General features: G+C 29.3%; 2 protein-coding genes and 1 pseudogene across 5 annotated transcripts; all 3 read left to right on the forward strand.

The window, feature by feature from the left end:
• Positions 1-332: 332 nt before the first annotated feature.
• Positions 333-2,760, forward strand: LOC131168878 (uncharacterized). Of its 3 annotated transcripts, none has more exons than XM_058142889.1 (6): positions 333-429; positions 947-1,024; positions 1,126-1,180; positions 1,294-1,321; positions 1,635-1,785; positions 1,984-2,760. In XM_058142889.1, the coding sequence occupies exons 3-6, from the start codon at positions 1,126-1,128 to the stop codon at positions 2,218-2,220; spliced, it is 471 nt and encodes a 156-aa protein (XP_057998872.1). In that variant the 5' UTR covers positions 333-429; positions 947-1,024; the 3' UTR covers positions 2,221-2,760. The 3 variants fall into 3 exon arrangements, with proteins under 3 accessions (XP_057998872.1, XP_057998870.1, XP_057998871.1); XM_058142888.1 differs by having other exon boundaries at positions 350-438; XM_058142887.1 differs by having other exon boundaries at positions 337-1,024.
• Positions 2,761-7,766: 5,006 nt separating this feature from the next.
• LOC110646439 (probable glutathione S-transferase) lies at positions 7,767-11,573 on the forward strand. 2 transcript variants are annotated; one of them, XM_058142886.1, is made up of 2 exons: positions 7,767-8,146; positions 11,135-11,573. In XM_058142886.1, exons 1-2 carry the CDS (start codon positions 7,832-7,834, stop codon positions 11,495-11,497), a joined length of 678 nt encoding a protein of 225 aa, XP_057998869.1. In that variant the 5' UTR covers positions 7,767-7,831; the 3' UTR covers positions 11,498-11,573. The 2 variants fall into 2 exon arrangements, with proteins under 2 accessions (XP_057998869.1, XP_057998868.1); XM_058142885.1 differs by lacking the exon at positions 11,135-11,573 and adding an exon at positions 9,782-10,316 and having other exon boundaries at positions 7,772-8,146.
• Positions 11,574-17,560: 5,987 nt separating this feature from the next.
• On the forward strand, positions 17,561-19,134 carry LOC110649884 (probable glutathione S-transferase; annotated as a pseudogene).
• Positions 19,135-19,999: the final 865 nt, after the last annotated feature.

Here is a 19,999-nt window from a genome sequence, read left to right on the forward strand (position 1 = left end):
ATAATTTTTTTTAATTATTAAAAGGTTAATATATATTATTTAAATAAAGAAATTAGTTAATAAATTATAATAATTAAAAGAGAAATTTTTATCTAAATTTAATCTAATATAAATTATTATATATAATGAAATTCACATATAAAATGGAGAAAATCTCATTTATCAATGATGAATTAAATTTAGATAAAATTTTTCTTAAATCTTAGAAATTAAATAATAGGTCTCTAATAAATAAAGATTAATAGCATTTTTATTTTTTATTTTTGTTATTTTTGCTCATGAAAGAAAGCTTTCATTTAAAGCAGGCAGCAAATACGGCCCACCGTTCATTGAGAAAATGCCAAAAACCTCAACATTAAGAATTTCTATTTTCGTCTATTGAATGGGCCTCGAGAAACCATCGAAGTGTAGACGGGTTTGATCCTTCAGGTGAATCAGGTCTTCGGCTCTTTGCCTCCCTGCGCCCCCCTCTCTGTCACTCACTGTCTCTCCCTGCTGCAACTCTACATTCCAACACTTTTCTTGTATCACAATCCTGAATCTGGTTTTTATCGACAATATTCAGATCTTTTCTCTGTTCTTTTGTCATTCCTCTGTCGTATTCTTTACTGCATTTCTCACCCTCTCTTCTCAATTTAAAATCTGGTCCTTTTTAAAATTTGATTTTAAATTGTGTAGTTTAAACGACCACAATTGACCTTTATAATCATTTTCAGATTCTGGGTTGTTCTTTAGCCTTGAAAAAATTATGTGGGCAAGTGTAAGACGAAAAGTTCTTACTGGCAGCAAGTCTGCTTCTTTGGTCGGTTGTGAAAGTTCTTTCTTTTGTTTGAGTTTATTTGCTGTTTCTACGTATATAGCCTTCAAAGCCTATATTATTCTATTTAAGACATGACTGTGGTTTTATTGAACTCAAGTTTACTTGTCTGCGTTTTCTTTAAAATAGGTTTTAGAACGGTCATTTCTAGGTACTCAATCTAATTTGGCATTATCATCACGATCTTACTCTATCGCCTTGAAGGAGGTAACGAAGCTTGATGTCTCTTGCTCTATGTGTTTTCAAATTATAGCTTGTATTGTTATGTGTAATTTTAATTCTTGCTAGTTTTATTTATACTTGTTCAGATGCTGCCAAGAAGATCAAACAACTCACAATATGTTGATTCCCATGGTTATCTAAGTATGTATAACGTGGATGATATTTTGGATTTGCCTATTTGATTAAGGTTTTTATTTAGGCATGTGCTAACACCATTGTCTTTGTGGGTTTCTTTGAATTTCCTGTTTTTACAGGATTTCCAGTTGGTTCAAGTCCTGTAAGGTCAGCTTTGTCTTGCTATTTCTTTTTCTATGTTACTTTTTCCATGGCATATGCATACACATTGCTTTGTGATTCATAAAAAACTTCTACCTAAAATGGTTGTTCTTATTTCACTTTCTTTGATACATTTTAGGCAATCGTCTGTTTTTCTTAAACAAATTTAAAGATAATAAGAGTGCAAAGAAGTGTGATGCCTATAGCATATTTTGGCAAGATTGAAAAGCCTGTCATTTTCTATGCATTGAGCTTGCTTGTCTTGTCAAATTTCATTGTTGTCTATCATATTGCATTAACGTTCTCTGTTCTACCACAGGGAAGTTATCTCATGTTTCAGAGTGGATCCTTCCATTTCTATACTGAGCAAGGCATTTTCTTCAGATAGGCCTAAAACGTCTATTTCACCGTCAAAATCTTCAGCAACAGAATCTCAACTGCCTCCTAATGAAGGGGCAAGAAGAGTAAGAGTAAGTGTCATCAACTGGGCTATTCTTTTTTTTTTTTTTTCCAAAAAGAAATTCCTTTTAAGTAGTTTCTTGAGGGCTTTGATGCATTCAGGGTGTAAACTTATTGTTCTTGTTCTTACTTTTCTTCCCTACCTCTTATCTTATCTGAAAGGAATCCTGCTAATGCTACTTTCAAATTTGCCACTTGTGTTATTGCAGCTAAAAAGGCATGTTGCAACAAGGCTTCCTTTCGTTGATGCATTCCTCTTGAAGATGAAGAAGGAAAAAGTTCTACTTGCTAACAAGAAAATTTGGTCACATCGTTCTGTTATTATACCTGAATTTGTGGGTTACACAGTACGAATTTACAATGGAAGAACATTTGTTCATTACACACGAAGCCGAAGTCTCTTTAGAGTAAGTACAACAGCAGGAAAAAAGAAGGGGAAAAAATAGGCTAAAGTGCAAATGGTACGAAAAGGAAATCTTAGTTTTTTAGGACTTTATATGAACTAAGTCAAATCTGCTTGCTGATAATGACTGTGAAGGTTCCAAATCTTCTTGTGTTATCTTCTTAGTCTCTTTAAGAATTAAGAAATAACTCTACAAAACATGAATCGACCATATTTCCTTTCATCATCTGAACCATCTTGGACTAGTTTTTTGTGATTGAAATTTGTAAGGAAACGTAAATTTCTTTTACCAGGACCTATGAGGATGTAAATTTTTACGATTGATCATTCTCCTTAGTTCAATAAGAAAGCATATTCTCTGGATAAAGAGTAAAGAGCATTTGGAGATGCTCATTTGGAGTTTGAAATTTTCTGGCAGGGTGATTAGATTAATTTTGACGAATAAAGTGAGGGGGAGTAGCCTTCCAACTTGTTTTCCTTGAGCAAGGCAGGCTTCCTTGTAAAAAGATTTGTGTCTATGTATGCAAAACAGATATCGAAAGGTTTAAATTATCTCCATGAGAGAAATGTTGTTCACAGGGAAGTCAAATGTGCTAACATATGTCAAATGTGCTAACATATGTATTAGTGCATGAGAATCGATGTGTGAAAATTGCTGATTTTGGATTGACAAGTCACCTTATTTAGTGCTCTTATTGAGTCCAGCAAGTTGACTCCATACTGAATGGCTCCTGAAGTTTTTAATTGAAAGAGAGCAGAAGGGTATAAGCTTCGAAGCTGATATATGGAGCCTATGCAATGTGTTGGAGATGTTAACCAGAAAAACTACATATATATATCCAGCAATGCATGCAAGTTGATCAGAAAGATCGTCCCTCTGCTGCTAAGCTTTTAGAGCATCCATTTGTAAACAGATCAACTTCCAATATAGAACAACTGTGCTAATTTCAGCTTGGCTTATAAAATAAATATATAATCACACATTATTCGTTGAATATTATAATTAATATGAAAGTCTATAAGGTATATTGATAATAAAATACACACATTATATTATAATAAGGGACTGTAAAAGTAAAAATGGTGGGAAATAGCTTTCCTTTGAATTGAGATTCAATTGATATGGTAATGAGATGGTTAGAGATTTAATTGAAATCGTTCTTAGTGAGAATGTGTGTGATAGTCGTCAGTTTGGAAAAGCTTCACAGGCAGTCATCCTCTGGAAATGCAACCTGGAGGGCAAGTGAGAAATTGGAATTGGCATACTGATGTATGTGGACTAATAAAGACAACTTCCCTTGGTCAAAACAAAGTGAAACTGCTCATTTATAAAATATTTTTTATTTATTATTTATAAATATTGAAAATAAAAAATTAATAATAATATCCAAACTTTAAATATTATTACTTACCAGAAGTTTCTGGAGAGCCTGTGTTTTGTGAAGTAAGATGAGAGATCTGCTTGCAACTTATCATACTTGTTCATGAATGCATCCGTCTGGCATTGTATAAAAATAATTAAAAAAAAAAAAACCATCAAATAGATATTAGAACTAGCCAAGAAAGCCACACCGTCACTGGCTGCTCCTGTGCTCGAGCTTAGGCCGTGTTTGTCATTTGGATTCTGGCCAGAAAAAGCGCTTTTTTTTTAATATATATATAATTTTAGATATTGTTGAATAAGTTAATTTATAAAATATTATTTTATTATTTTATAGTTAAAGTATATTAAATTTAATATTAATTAATTTTTAATACCTTTTAATTTATATATATATATTTTTTAATTTTTACGACAAGCCATAATGAGTGCATGTTACCTAACCGAGTTCTTTTAATGTTCGATTAACTAACCAAGTTTAATTACTTGTCTAAGCTTATTCATATGAATGCACGAAACCTAATCTATATTTGTTGACTTTGTTTTTTTTTTTTAAAGATTAAATTAATTCTAGAAGAAGAGGAAGTACTACCTCAGTTACTAACTTTTATAGCATTTAATTTTAAAAAATAAAGGGAAAAGCTACCCATCGATTCATGATATTTTAAACTTACATAGGGTTAATTTCATTTATAGTTTCTCAATTTAGATAGTTATATTATCATCGTCCTTCAACTTCAATTTGTATCACAAAAATCTAAAATTTCAATTTGAATATCGCTAAAATTCATTCATGTGATTTGCTATTATAATTTTTTTTTATTAACTTATTATTGAGTTTCATTTATCATCCTTCCATTTAAATAAGTTTATTATAGTCATTCATTAATTTTATAATTAGTCTAAAATTTAAATCTTTATTTATTTTTAATTTATTTAAAATAAATTTATATTTTTAGAAATATTTTAATATTTTTATAAATATTTACAATTAATTATTTAATTTATCATATAAAAATATTATTTTTACCTATATTATTTTTCAATTTGATTTTAGGTTAATACCTAAAAGATTTATATCTAATTTATCTTAATTCCTTTGATTTTATTTTAGTATAAGAAAAAAAATTAATAACCTATAATTATTTTACTTTATTTTGGAAATATTTAAACCTAATTAAATATGAATGATATTATATTTTTTTTATATAGGTTGATATTGTATACAGTTTTTTGTCCTTATTTTTCAAATTAGCAAGACAATATATCAATCTTAATTATTATTTAGTACATTTTTGTATTAAAAATTTTTAATATATTAAATGAAAGTTTAAAATTTTTTTGAGATAAATTAAAATTAAGAGATGCGTATGGTATATTTATTAAAGTTGAGAGACGGTAAGTAAAATTTAGCATGAAAACTTGTAATAGCAGGTCACAAAGATTTTAATAATATTCAAATTGAAATTTAAGAATTTTTATAATACAAATTAAAGTTAAAGGACATTACTGATATAACAAATTAAGTTGAGAGATTATGAATAAAATTAACCCTAAAAATTTGCTTTGACTTGGTGCCCTTACCATAGAAATTTCCTTAAAGCTGCTTTAATAAATCAATTGTATTACCAGGTCTTAATTAATCCATATCCTCCAATGGAAGAACCTGTGTCTTTTTCAAGCTCTTTTCAGTAGTTGGGAGCAGCTATTGACCTGTACTTGAAAATTGTAAATTGCTCTATCATTATTTTTCATTTTGTTTCCTTTCTTTTCTCTAGCGAAATCTAAACTCCTGGATTATTAGAACAGTACATGTCAAAATCTTAATTTTATGTTCATCATTAATTATTCTTCGTTGTCTGCATTTTATGTTTTTATAATTATATTTCTAGGATTTTTCTTGTGTAGACTTACTTATATCAAATATGAAATTCACTTATTAAATAAATCTCGTGTTGTGAACTGGGTCTAGATAGGAATTCCCTTCTAATGTTAGTCCCAACTTGCTGAATAATTTATATTTCTGCTTACATTCAAGAGAACAGGGATTTGCAAACTTTGTGTGTTACCATTGTGCTGAAAAGCAATTGAAGACCTCTCATCCAGAGGAGATGGAGTTTTTTGAAATTAAACCCGTCAAATTATTCGTGAAAATGATGAATTCGGAAGGTAGAGCTATAGAGATTGATGCGTATTCTAATGGTTCAATAAAGTCTATCCACGAGCAAATTCTACGAAAAATTTAAGAAAAAATACCTACGAAAAATTTTTCGTCTCTAATTATCAATGAAAAGCTTTTTGTAAGTAATATTAAGAAAAAAATAGAGAAAAAAAATTCTAAAAATCTAACCCTAGACATTGAATATAAATAGAAGCAACAGTAAATAGAGAAGGGGGGTTCAGAATCAAAAAGTCGGACATTAATATCTTCATTATTCTCTCCAAGCCGTCTAGAAGAATAGTGCATTAGCATCAAGGAGGAGTCCTCAGCCGAAGTTCCACAAGATCAAAACCATAGATTCTCTTCGGTTCTTTTGTTCTATTTCTCTAAGCTATTTTTATGTTCTTTAATTTCATTTTTATTATGTTTGCTAAACTCACAATGAGTGAATAATTTCAATATTTTAGAAATAGGAGAGTAATGCTTGTAATCATTATTATGGACAAATATTGAGTTTCATCTATTGTATTTGAGTTTTATTCTTTGATTCAATATTTTGTGTTCTTAATGCATGCTATGTATTGGTACCCACTTAGACATGATAGAAGATACTAATTGAATAACTGAAAGGTGAAGATTGATATTGGAAAATCAAAATATTAAATCTAGAAAATCTGACCTGGAGATAGGCTGATGACCTTTGTGGAATTCCATAATTAATCAAAGACCTTAAAGGGTTTTTATTAGGACTAATTGTCAATGAAAGTAGGATTTAGCTCTGATTGAAATACACCTTAGGTGCCTTAAGAGAGGACCTAAGATACCTTAGGATTAATTTCCATTAAAGCAACGATCCTCAATCTAATGAATAGACATGATTACATCTATAATAAGGTTAAAGTATGAAATCTTAATTTTAAAATTATTTTAAATAGATTGTTTCATTTTAAATTCATTATCCTTCTAGTCTTTAGTATTCAAAATAGATCAGATTCACTCTCCCATTTTATTCGGTAGCCTAGACAGTTAAAATTACTATGTACCTTGCTACTTGTAAATTAAATTTCTTGTGGGATAATACTCTACTCACTACTTTATTACTTATTAGCGATCCGTATATTTAGAGAGTCGAAAAACCAGCAAACAGTGATAGAGTACTCATACTCACAATGAACATCTCTTTTTATCGTAATGCAAGAATTTTCTAAATGGGCCTAATTTAAAGTAGGCTTTTGGCCTATTAGTCAACTAACTAAAGTCTTCAATTTTTATACAAAGCCGTCAAAATAGACCACACTTTGGACTAAACGTTCGTCATCCCTTGCGTACTGACATTTTTTTTTTTTAATTTGTTGCGGTGCAATTATCAAATTATCATATAGTCTTTCAACTTTTCGTTTTTCTTAGTTCTTCCCCAGCATGAAAGATTTGCTACTTATATTAAGTTTATTAACAAGTAAAGTGAGGATCGTTATCATTTTTTTTTTTGAAATCAAAGAAAAAAAGAGTTAACAAATAATAAGTACTCTCTTTCCATTTTATCAATTTTTATACAGTAATTAAGAAAATAATTAAATTATTTAAATTAAAATAAAATACTCTTTGATTAAATTACTATTTGTCTCGTCTATTTAGTAGAGATATTGATATAAAGTTAAAAAAATATTAATTAATATTTTTTAATCATATCAAAATGACCTAATTTTGGACAAGACGATTTCTAAAAAATAACAAAAAGAAGACGATGGAGGAAGTATTAAAAATTTTAATAGTTTATTTATTATTACTAATCTATCCAATCAATGATTAAATATTAATATTTAAATAAATCTTAATAGTTCTTTTTTTTCAAAGAATTTTTTTATATTACCAAAAAATTTAGTTTGGTAAAATTGAGCCACTATCCAAAAAGGACCAAAAAAAGAAAACAAGGGGGTTGGGGGTGAAAATTTAATAAAAAACTATGATTGTGGATTAAAAAAATATTTAATTTTTTTAAAATAAAATAAAGACCAAGTGCAGAGAATAGCAGAAGAATGGAACTAAAAAGTTTTTATATAAATAGCAGACTTTGTGATCTAGAATTGTAAGAGATTACAAAACAAAGTGGCTATGGCAGAAGAAGAAGTAAAGGTTTTCAGGACATGGTCAAGTCCATTTCCTTTAAGAGTGATATGGGCACTAAAGCTGAAGGGGGTTGAGTTTGATACAGTGTATGAAGATCTCTCCAACAAGAGTCCTTTGCTTCTGCAATACAACCCTGTTCATAAGAAGGTTCCTGTGCTTCTGCACAATGGAAAACCCATCTGTGAATCTCTTGTTATTCTTGAATATGTGGATGAGACATGGAAACAATTTCCATTGTTGCCTCAAGATCCTCATGAGAGAGCCAAGGCTCGCTTTTGGGCTAAGTTTGGTGATGATAAGGTATTATTGCTTCCTACTTTGATGAGTATTAGTTGCTTTTTCTTTTAGCCTTTTTTTTCTCGAAGTTAGAAGTTATCTTTAAGGTTAAATTTTTTTTTTCTCTAAACTTTTAAATATAAATTATTGATTTTTTTTATTTAGATTATTAATTAAAAAATGTAAAATTAAATAGGTTTGAGGATTTTTTAGATAATAATAATAATTAGATTTATGATGAATTTAATTAATTAATGATAAATTTTAATTGGATTTGGAATAGGTTGAGGCATTGAGAGTTTAGGTTTTGATGATTTTTATAGATATCATTCTTAATGCTGGGAGCTTATGACCATCACTTGTTTAGTGGGTGGGTGGATCCAAACTCTTCCCATCAACAAAGGCGTGGAGAGTGGCGACTGGCTCTCCAAAAACATTGAATGTTTTAAAGTCTAATTCACTCTATTTTTCATTTTTAGTCTAAATTATTTAAAATTTTAATTTAACCTCAATTTATATTTTTTTATATAAATGAGAATTATAAAATATTGAGGGCTGATTTATATTAAAATTAATTTTTAATTTTCTTTCTTATGTTTAATTTATTTTAGTTTTAATGAATAAAAAATAAAATCACTTGAAATTTTTTTTATTATTAAAATATAATATTCTAGCTTAATTAATATGACAATATAGAATAACTTTTTCTATATTTTTAAATATAATTAATTTTAATTCAAATTTAATTATACAAAAATAATATTTTATTAAATTATTTATTTAATTATATAAAATGAAATTAAACTTATCTAACAAATACAAAAGTAAATTAAACATCATATTATGCCTAAAGTGTAAGTTCACTTAATGATTGAAATATGATCCTTCGGGATTCCATATCAGATGTGAAGTGTGTGTGGGTTATGTAGGAATAATGAATTTGTTAAAATTGTCATAATTTTAAAAGTGGTTCATTTCTGTCACTAACTTTTGTGTGTGTGTTTTATTTATTGACAAAAAAGAAAGGAGCTTTTTTGAAAATAAAGGATAGGGACTGATCTTTCAGGATCTCGTATTGAATGTAAAGTGAGCATGTGTGTGATTCATGTTTTGAATTCAAGATCCCATATTAAATGTAAAGTGTGCATGTGTGTAATTCATGTTTTGAATTTGGTCAAATTAAATTTAAATTAAACTATCAATTTTTATTATGAATCTATCCTATGTATACCTAAAATAAACAATGAATAAACAAGCATTATTAATTTTGTTTTTTGTAGTTATTTTAAAATTTTTACAATCAAATTTAAATATTCATTTGCAAAATCATTTTTTTCAACAACAATAATAATATAATACTATGATAGATCATATAATTAAGAACAATTAATATGTTGCAAATTAAATATACTTTAATAAATCTCAATTCTCTTGTTTGAAATGTTGAATTAAAAAAAAAAATTTCAATTCAATTAATTTTTTTTCTCTTTTATTAATTCTCATATTAGAATGAAAGAATTCAATTTTTTATTAAATTAAAAAATTATTATTTAAAAAAAAGAGAATTCATACATGATGGTATAAGAATTCTTTTGAATTCTTTTCTTACAAATGATTTATTTCAAACGAACCCATTATGTTTTTTATTTTCTTGAGTAGGTGTTACAAACAATGAGAATGGATGTTCTCTCAAAGCAAGGAAAAGAACAAGAAGAAGCAATAGTTTCAACCATAGAGAACTTGAAATATTTGGAAGAAGAGCTAAAGGGAAAGAAATTCTTTGGAGGAGAGACCATTGGACTGGTAGATATTGCATTGGGTTGGCTTGCTTACCACTTCAATGTAGTTGAGGAGATAATTGGTGTGAAATTGATAGAACAACAAAAATTCCCATTATTAGTGGCATGGATGCAAGAATTCTCAAATATCCCAACAATCCAAGAGAGTTGGCCTCCAAGAGACAAACTCTTTGATCGGTATGCTAGCTTCCGTAAGGCTGCCCTTGGAGAGCACACCCCAAAATGAGCCCCATATAATTTGTGAAAATTATCATGGAGTTGTATTAATTTCATGCAAGTTTTATCAAGAATAAACACACCCACTTGTGATGTTTGTGTATTGCAATGGATTGTGATCTGGTTAAGGATTTCTCATTGTTTTGAACTAATAAAAGGGGAAATTTTCATTTTCTTAATATTTATAGGTAATAATATTTTTAAATTAATTTATATAAATTAAAATTAAATTTGACTCTGCTAAATGAGTGATATGTCTTTAATTAATAGATAAAGTCAAATTATTATTTAATATACTCAATATAAATATATTTTCACTCATAATTATATAAAATTTTTTCTCTATTTTTCATAAAAGATTCATATTTGTGTGGATAACAGAGTACTCACAGTGAACACCTCTTTCTATGGTAATGCAAGAATTTTTTGAATGGGCCTAACTTAAATTGGGCTTTCGACCTATTAGTCAACTAACTAAAGTCTTCAATTTTTATACAAAGCCGTCAAAATAGACCACACTTTGGACTAAACGTTCGTCATCCCTTACGTACTGACATTATTTTTTTTTTTAATTTGTTGCGGTGCAATAATCAAATTATCATATAGTCTTTCAACTTTTCGTTTTTCTTAGTTCTTCCCCAGCATGAAAGATTTGCTACTTATATTAAGTTTATTAACAAGTAAAGTGAGGATCGTTATCATTAAATAGGTTTGAGGATTTTTTAGATAATAATAATAATTAGATTTAGGATGAATTTAATTAATTAATGATAAATTTTAATTGGATTTGGAATAAGTTCAGATATTGAGAGTTTAGATTTTGATGATTTTTATAGATGTTTTATCCGTTATTATCCTTAATGTACCATCAATTTAATAGAGTCAAAATATGAAGATAAAATTATTAATTTTTTAAAATTAGGGGTATATATATATTAATTTTGACAAAACCCAAGAACTTAAAAGTGATTGAAACTAAAAATTTCTGTTGATGCAGGTCTTTCAATCAATAGTATATGGTATTCTGTTCAAGCAAGGAAAAGAGCAAGAGGAAGAAATACCTAGAGCAATGGAGATCTTGCAGCATTTAGAAGAGGAGCTAAAAGGAAAGAAATTCTTTGGAGGAGAGAAAATTGGGTTAGTGGATCTTGCATTGGGATGGCTTGCTTATTATTTGGGTATAATTGAGGAAGTAATTGGTCTAAAACTCATAGACCAAGAAAAATTCCCACTATTGCTACAATGGATTCAAGAATTCTCAACTGCCCCAATCATTCAAGAAAATTGGCCACCTCGCGACAAACTTATCGCCAAGTTTGCTGCCAGTCGTGAGGCTGCCCTTGCACGAGGACTTAAATGAAGGATGGTCCAAGTTTTCGTTTGTCACAAATAATACGCAAAATAAAGCCAAAAACATCACCTTCTTTAGAGTCAAAGCGTGTACAGCACCCTCTTCCGTATGTGCTCACGTGTCTTTCATTCATTCCTAAAAAAAAAAAAATTATAATCTCCTTTAGTGATTATTTTTTTTCTTATCTATTTAATTACATAATATTTTACCTTCAGTTTAAAAGTAGCAATTAAGTAAGAGGGTAATTGTAAGCTTTAAAAATATGTTATCGAATTATTTATAATAATTTATAGGCTTATAAATTAAATTTATAAGTTAAAAAAAAAAAGTTAAAAGACTTAACACTCTGTACATATAGATTAATTTGATTAAATATTTTTTCATATTATTTAATTAATTTTACATATATTTTAATATAAATATTTAATACATCGTTAATTAAACTTAAATCCATAGGAGCTATGTAAGCTATTTACGTTGGCATATTGAATGATTACGTAATGACTCGTTGAAGAGAAAAATTCACCTACCTCTGATATTGTTGCCAACGTAAATCAATGAAGGCTCTTCATTTGGAAATATTTTTTTTTTGGCGATATTTGGAAATAAAATTTATAAAAATATTATATTTAAAATATAAATAATCTCACCTATTATAATTTTACTCTCTCAATATCTAAAAATTAAAATTTAAAAACATAATTAACTTTATAAAAATATTATAATATTTTTAACCTGTATTATATATAACTCATAAGAGGAAATGGTTAAAACATATGAAATAAAACATAAAATAAAAATAGAAATATAATTAAAATAAATTAAAATAATGGTAGTTGCCAACATAATGATCAATGGAGAAATCATCATTAAAAGGAAGCTTCATTTATACATATATTTTGTTTTATTTCATCCTAAAAATCAACATTAGGAGAAAAGAAATGGAAGAAATTTACCAATTTGGACTGCACCCTGATTTTTTTTATATATATACAAACAAGAAGCATAACTCCGCCTAAGTAGCTTGCGCTTAGCCGGTCCCAAGCCCGAATAAAGGAGGAGGGTTGCGGTAGGTGACAACCAGCGTAAAAATTTTGTCACACCCTTATGATATGGATTCAAATGATATAAGCGTTGGGGCGTCCTCTACTCACGACGCGCTACATCGGAGCCCGAGTGTAGTGAGAAATATGCAAGGGTGTAGGGCGTTCACCGAAAGTGACGCGCCATGCCGGCGCCTGGGTGTAGTGTTAAATAAGCAAGGGTTCTCACATCATGGACGGGTGTGGATAAAGAAGTTAGTCCATATGACAGATAGTAGAACAGATAGTGGAATAGAACACAAGATAGGCATAGAGAACAATAGAATATATCATAGAAGGAGATCAATTAGGAAGGAACAGGATAGGAGAAGAATCAGGGTTGGTACGTAGAATGTTGGATCACTTACAGGAAAATTAATGGAGCTTGTGGATACCTTGGAAAGGAGAAGGCTGAATATTGCTTGCATTCAGAAGACTAAATGGGTAGGAAAGAAAAGCAAGGAAGTAGGTAATTCAAAGTACAAACTGTGGTTTACCGAAAAGGAGAGAAACAAGAACGGAGTGGGCATAATCATAGGCAGGACATTGAAAGATGCTGTAGTAGCTGTGAAAAGAGTAGGAGATAGAATTATACTAGTAAAGCTAGTACTAGAAGGAGAAACAATAAATGTAGTTAGTGCTTATGCTCCACAAATAGGACTAGATAGTGAGAGTAAACAAAGGTTTTGGAAAGACATAGATGATCTAATGCAAAGCATAAAGAATGAAGAGAATGTTTTCATCGGTGGAGATTTGAATGGACATGTAGGAAGTGATAGGCAAAGTTATGAGAATGTTCATGAAGGTTTTGGTTTTGGCAGTCGAAATGAGGAAGGAAAAAGTATTATGGATTTTATTATGGCATACGACTTAATACTAGCAAATACCTACTTTATAAAAAGAGAGTCACATTTAGTGACTTTTAAAAGTGGGCAACATAGAAGCCAAATTGACTTCCTCTTAACCAGAAAGACAAATAGAGCTCTATGCAAGGATTGCAAGGTTATTCCGGGAGAGGTTTTAATAAGTCAACATCGGTTAGTGGTCTTGGATGTCAAGTTTAGGAACAATCCAAGTAAGGTTAGAAGAAATAGTGTCGCTCGAACAAAGTGGTGGGAGTTCAAAGGAGTAAAGCAAGTGAAGTTTAAAAATGAGCTTCTCGAGTCCGAAGCATGGAAGCTGGATATGGAGGTGGATACAGATGGCATCAAAGATTAGAGAAGTAGCTAGAAAAGTACTTGGAGAGTCTAGAGGACATGGACCACCCTCAAAAGAGAGATGGTGGTGGAATGAGGAAGTACAAAAGGCAGTGAAGAGAAAGAGAGAATGGTATAAGAAATTACCTAAGTGTGATAATAATGAGGCATATGAACAGTACAAGATAGCAAAGAAAGAGGCAAAAAAGGCAGTTAGTCAAGCAAGAGCGCAGGCCTTTGAAAAGTTATATGAGAAACTTAGAACTAAAGAAGGGGAGAAAGATATTTATAGACTAGCAAGGAGGAGAGAAAAGAAATGTCAAGATCTCAATCAAGTTAGGTGCATTAAGGATAAAGAAGGAAAAGTGTTAGTGAAAGATGAGGACATTAAAGAACGATGGAGAAATTATTTTGATGATCTCTTTAATAATAGTCAAAATGGTAAAAGCGTGAATATAGACTATAGAGCAATAGAAAAGAATGTGAATTATACTAGAAGGATTAGATTTTTAGAAGTAAAGGAAGCACTTAAGAGAATGAAAGTGGGTAAAGCCTGTGGACCTGATGGAATACCAATTGAAGTGTGAAAGTGTTTGGGAGATATGGGAGTGGCATGGTTAACTAAATTATTTAATAAGATTCTAAACTCAAAGAAAATGCCGAATGAATGGAGGAGGAGCATTTTAGTACCTATTTTTAAAAATAAGGGGGACGTACAGAGTTACTCAAACTATAGGGAAATTAAACTCATGAGTCATACTATGAAGTTGTGAAACATCGACTACGTCATGATACTTCTATCTCTCCTAATCAATTTGGCTTCATGCCTGGTCGTTCAACTATGGAAGCGATCTTTCTCATTAGAAGCTTGATGGAGAAATATAGAGATGTGAAGAAAGACCTACACTTGGTTTTTATCAATTTGGAGAAGGCTTATAATAGTGTTCCAAGAGATGTCTTATGGAGAGTATTAGAACAAAAGGAGGTATCTATTAGGTACATACAAGTGCTGAAAGATATGTATGAAGGAGCAACTACTGTTGTGTGCACAGTAGGAGGGGACACAGGAGATTTTTCCATCTCAGTGGGATTATACCAAGGTTCAACTGTAAGCCCTTACCTTTTTACATTAGTTTTAGATGAATTGAAAAAACATATACAAGAGAGTATCCCTTCGTGCATGATGTTTGCAAATGATATAGTTCTGATAGATGAGACACAAGAAGGAGTCAATAGAAAGCTAGAGCTTTGGAGAAGTACTCTAGAGTCAAAGGGCTTTAAGTTAAGTAGAACAAAGACAGAATATATGCATTGTAAGTTCAGTGAAGGCTAAACTAGTGATAGGGAAGGAGTTAGTTTGGATAGAGTGGTACTGTCTCAAAGTAATCACTTTAAATATCTTGGCTCAGTCCTTCAAGTAAATGGGGGATGTGAGGAGGATGTTAGTCATAGGATTAAAGTCGGATAGTTGAAGTGGAGACGTGCCACGGGAGTTCTATGTGATCGCAAGATCCCCAATAAGTTGAAAGGAAAATTTTACCGTACAATCATACGACCGGCCATGTTATATGGTAGTGAGTGTTGGGCACTGAAGGAGTTGTATGTGTCTAAGATAAGAGTTGCGGAGATGAAAATGTTAAGGTGGATGAGTGGCCATACTAGAATAGATAAAATCCGTAATGAGAGTATTAGAGAAAAAGTAGAAGTGGTGCCAATTGAGGATAAGTTGAGAGAAGGGAGATTGAGGTGGTTTGGACATGTGAAGCGTAGACATACAGAGGCTCCAGTTAGACAAGTAGAGCACATTAGGTTAGAGGATAGAAAGAAAAGAAGGGGTAGACCTAAACTGACTTGGAGGAGAGTAGTACAACATGACCTAGAAGCATTACAGATTCCCGAGGATTTAGCCCAAAATCGTTCAGAGTGGAGAAAGAGAATCTATATAGCTAACCCCAAATTTTTTGGATAAAGGTTTAGTTGAATTGAGTTGAGTTATAAAAACAAGAAGCATGATCCAATATTTTTATATATCCTTTTTTTCTTTTTAAAGACTACATTCCAATTTGAACAATAAATCTGCTTATTATTTGGAAAGTATTAAAAATAAAAAATTTACATCATAATTATAAAAAAAAGTGAAAATTCATAATTTTTTTCGTTATCAAGCCTTTATTATATAATTATTAATTAATAGTAATTTTATCAATATTAGATTTTTTTTTATCTAAATTTTATCAATGTTAGATGACAAATTAATATGTATTCATTTATATGGCCACTTCGTCTTTCCTGAATGGGCCCAATTTAAAGTGGGCTTTCGGTCTATTGTAGTCAACTAACTAAAGTCTTCAATTTAATTGATCCATTTAAGTCTTTATGAATCAAAAATTCATTTTTACAAGTCCTCACTTAATTCTATGTATATTCCGTTAAACGTGAATCCAACATGCTCAGTGCCACTGAGTCTTGCAGCGCCTGAAGCTCATTTTCAGCATCCATCATGGGACATATCCAAAAATTCTGAAATTAGCATTGGGCATGCTAAATAGCAATAGCAGTGCATAACATTCATATTTTCAATTATTTTTCTTCTATTGATGGAATTAAGTCATGGAGAAAGAGATGAAAGTGTTAGTGGGGAGTTTAACTCTAAGGTTATTTAATAAAAGTGGACGTCAACTAAATGTTCTTCTATTGTGTATAAGTCACATGATATAAATTAAATCTTTTTGGCCCAAATTTTTAACATTTTGACTCTAAGAGTAATTGCTTAACTAAATTGATAATAACTTATTTAACTCTAATAATAATTGTTATGAGATTCAAATGAATCAATTAAATTAACAAGGACTAATTTAACTCTTATAGTAATTATCAAAGGTTTAAATAGACCAATTAAATTCACAATAGACCACACTTCGGACTAGAGGTTGGTCATCCTTGCGTACGAAAAAAAAAGAAAAGATTTTTTTTTTATTTGTGGTGGTGCAATTATCATATAGTCTTTTAACATTTCATTTTTCTTAGTTCTCCCCCAACATGAAAGATTGGGTACTTATATTAAGTTTATTAACAATTAAAGTGAGGATAGTTATCAAAATTCAATAATTATAGTTCTTTTAATTTAACAAATAATAATTACTCTTTCCATTCACTTTTATTTGTTTTAAGCTTTTGTATAGTAATTAAAGAAGCAATTAAATTATTTAAATTATAATAAAATATTCTTTAATATAATAAAATTATTATTTATCTCAACTAATTAAAAAGAGAGAAGGAGAGGTGATAAAATAGGTTTTAGGAAATTATAGAATAGTTACTTATATTTAGTAGCAATAATGATAAAATTGAAAAACTATTAATTAACATTCCTTAATTTTTTCAAAATAATAAATAATTTTCAATAAAATAATTTCTAAAAAATGACAGATAAAAGTTGATAGAAAAAGTATTAAAAAATTTTAATAATTTATTTATTATTATTAATCTATTTAACCAATGATCAAATAATATTCAAATAAATCTTAACAATTCTCTTTTTTCAAGGAATTTTTTTATATTACCAAAAAATTACTTCGGCATAATTGAGCAACTATGTAAAAAGGAAAATCAAGAGGTTGGGGGTGAAAAATTAATAAAAACTATGATGGTGGATCAAAAAATATTTAATTTTTTTTTTAATAAAATAAAGACCAAGTACAGAGAGTAGCAGAAGAGTATAGCCAAAAATTTTTATATAAATGGCAGACTCAGTATTGAACTACAATTATTGGAGAGAACAAAACAAATTAGCTATGGCAGAAGAAGAAGTAAAGGTTTTTAGGACATGGTCAAGTTCATTTGCTTTAAGAGTGATATGGGCACTAAAACTGAAGGGAGTTGAGTTTGATACAGTGTATGAAGATCTCTCCAACAAGAGTCCTTTTTGCTTCTGCAATACAACCCTGTTCATAAGAAGGTTCCTGTGCTTCTGCACAATGAAAAACCCATCTGTGAATCTCTTGTTGTTCTTGAATATGTGGATGAGACATGGAAACAATTTCCATTGTTGCCTCAAGATCCTTACGAGAGAGCCAAGGCTCGCTTTTGGGCTAAGTTTGGTGATGATAAGGTATTATTGTTTATTAATTGCTTTTTTGGCTTTTTTTCCCCTTGAGAAATTATCTTCAGGTAAATTAATTTTTCGTTCTTAATTATATTTAAATTAATACAAATGTCTCCTGATTTTCAAAAATTAATGGTTTAGTTCATGTATTTTTATTTTTGTTATTTTATTTGAAAATAATGTATTTTCTTTTCAGTTTGACAGAGTAAAAAAATAGGGACTAAATCATTAATTTTTAAAAAATTCAAGGATATATATGTAACTTTGATATAATCCAAAGATAAAAAAAAAAGTAATTTACATTTAAGGGTATCTTGATAATTTCTCACGATTAATAGAAAATTGACACAAAATTAAGAGAAAAATTAAAAAAAAAAACTTATAATTTTATAGGAGAGACTATAGTTTAGTTTTTGTTAATTTATATTCTGTATATTTCTTATTTAGGAAAGGTGGTGCAAATTGTTAGTTAACACTAAATGACGCTGATATCGCAATACATGACAGACGTGGTGTTTATGTGGTGCTCATGTGTCACTTAAATGACAAACATGCAGCATTGACATTATTTAATGGTAAATAATGTCACCATGTGTTGCTTACTCATGTGTTATTATGTTGGTATTATTTAATGGTAACTAACGGTTTGCATCATATTTACTAACGAAAGAAAATACAGGATATTAAATTAACAAAACTTAAATGATGATCTCTCATGTATTAAAATGCGAAACCACAAAGTATATTTTTATACTTTTCTCTAAAATTAAATAAAAATGCCTTCAATTTAATAGATTTGGGGACTAAACCATTAAATTTTAAAAATTGAGAGACATATACATTAGTTTCGATATAATTTAAATGCGAAAAAGTAATTCAAACTAAAAATTCTTGTTGATGCAGGTCTTCCAATCAATAGTATATGGTATTTTGTTGAAACAAGGAAAAGAGCAAGAAGAGGAAATACCAAAAGCAATGGAGAACTTGGAATACTTAGAAGAGGAGTTAAAAGGAAAGAAATTCTTTGGAGGAGAGAAATTTGGGTTAGTGGATCTTGCATTGGGATGGCTTGCTTATTACTTGGGTATATTTGAGGAAGTAGTTGGTCTAAAACTCATAGACCAAGAAAAATTCCCACTATTGATACAATGGATTCAAGAATTCTCAAATGCCCCAATCATCCAAGACAATTGGCCACCTCGAGACTAGCTCATTGCCAAGTTTTCTGCCATTCGTGAGGATGTCCTTGCAAGAGGACTTTAAGTAAAGGAAGCTTCAAGCTTTCACTTACCATATATAAACACAAAACAAACCTAATAACACCACCTTATTTAAAGAAATTATTACATGTGATTATTTAATTTTATAAGTATTTTTATAAAAGTTATTAAACTTTAAATTTTTTTATAAAACTCATTAAATTTCAATTTAATTTTATAAAAGTCACTATGACTGAAAATTAAAAGTTTTTAGGTTAATCTATTGACTTGTCAACTGTTTTATAAATAAAATTACCTAACTAATGGTTATTTGTGGAGAAGAAACAGAAGAAGGGGAGGGGTTTAACGATGAAGGGTAGCTAGAAGCATTTTACGCATTTTGTTTTCTTCTTTTTTTAAAGAAATTAATAAAATAATATAATTTTATTTATAAAATAATTTACAGGTCAATAAATTAATTTAAAAATTTTTAATTTCTAGTTATAATACTTTTATAAAATTAAATTAAAATTTAATAAATTTTATAAAAAAAATTAAAATTTAATCATTTTTATAAAAATACTCATAAAATTGAGTTATCCCTTATTCATATACTATTTTAATTTGCCAATATTGGGGTGTGCAAATGAATTGTTATCTTCTTTGTTGGGTTTGGATTGGGCTTTCTTGCCCATGTACTCTTTGGATTTACAAGTAAAAATATAAGCGTCCGTTTGAGATTGTATATTAAAAAATAATTTAAAAAGTTATTTAACTATTTGAAAATTTTAATGAGGATAAATTACTATTAAATTTTTATAATTTATCAAAATTAATTATTTAATCTTTATTTTTTTTAAAACTCAATTAAAACATCCCTTATTTTATAAAATTAAACCATTTAATCCTTTTACTAAATTTCTATAAAA

Source organism: Hevea brasiliensis, unplaced genomic scaffold (genome assembly GCF_030052815.1).
Source record: "Hevea brasiliensis isolate MT/VB/25A 57/8 unplaced genomic scaffold, ASM3005281v1 Scaf88, whole genome shotgun sequence".
NCBI lineage: Eukaryota > Viridiplantae > Streptophyta > Magnoliopsida > Malpighiales > Euphorbiaceae > Hevea > Hevea brasiliensis.

Coding starts and splice junctions, on each gene's coding strand:
- LOC131168878 (XM_058142889.1), top strand. CDS start 1,126: ATGCTGCCAAGAAGATCAAACAACTCACAATATGTTGATTCCCATGGT. Junction 1,181..1,293: donor TGATTCCCATGGTTATCTAA/GTATGTATAACG, acceptor CTGTTTTTACAG/GATTTCCAGTTGGTTCAAGT. Junction 1,322..1,634: donor GTTGGTTCAAGTCCTGTAAG/GTCAGCTTTGTC, acceptor GTTCTACCACAG/GGAAGTTATCTCATGTTTCA.
- LOC110646439 (XM_058142885.1), top strand. CDS start 7,832: ATGGCAGAAGAAGAAGTAAAGGTTTTCAGGACATGGTCAAGTCCATTT. Junction 8,147..9,781: donor CTAAGTTTGGTGATGATAAG/GTATTATTGCTT, acceptor TTTCTTGAGTAG/GTGTTACAAACAATGAGAAT.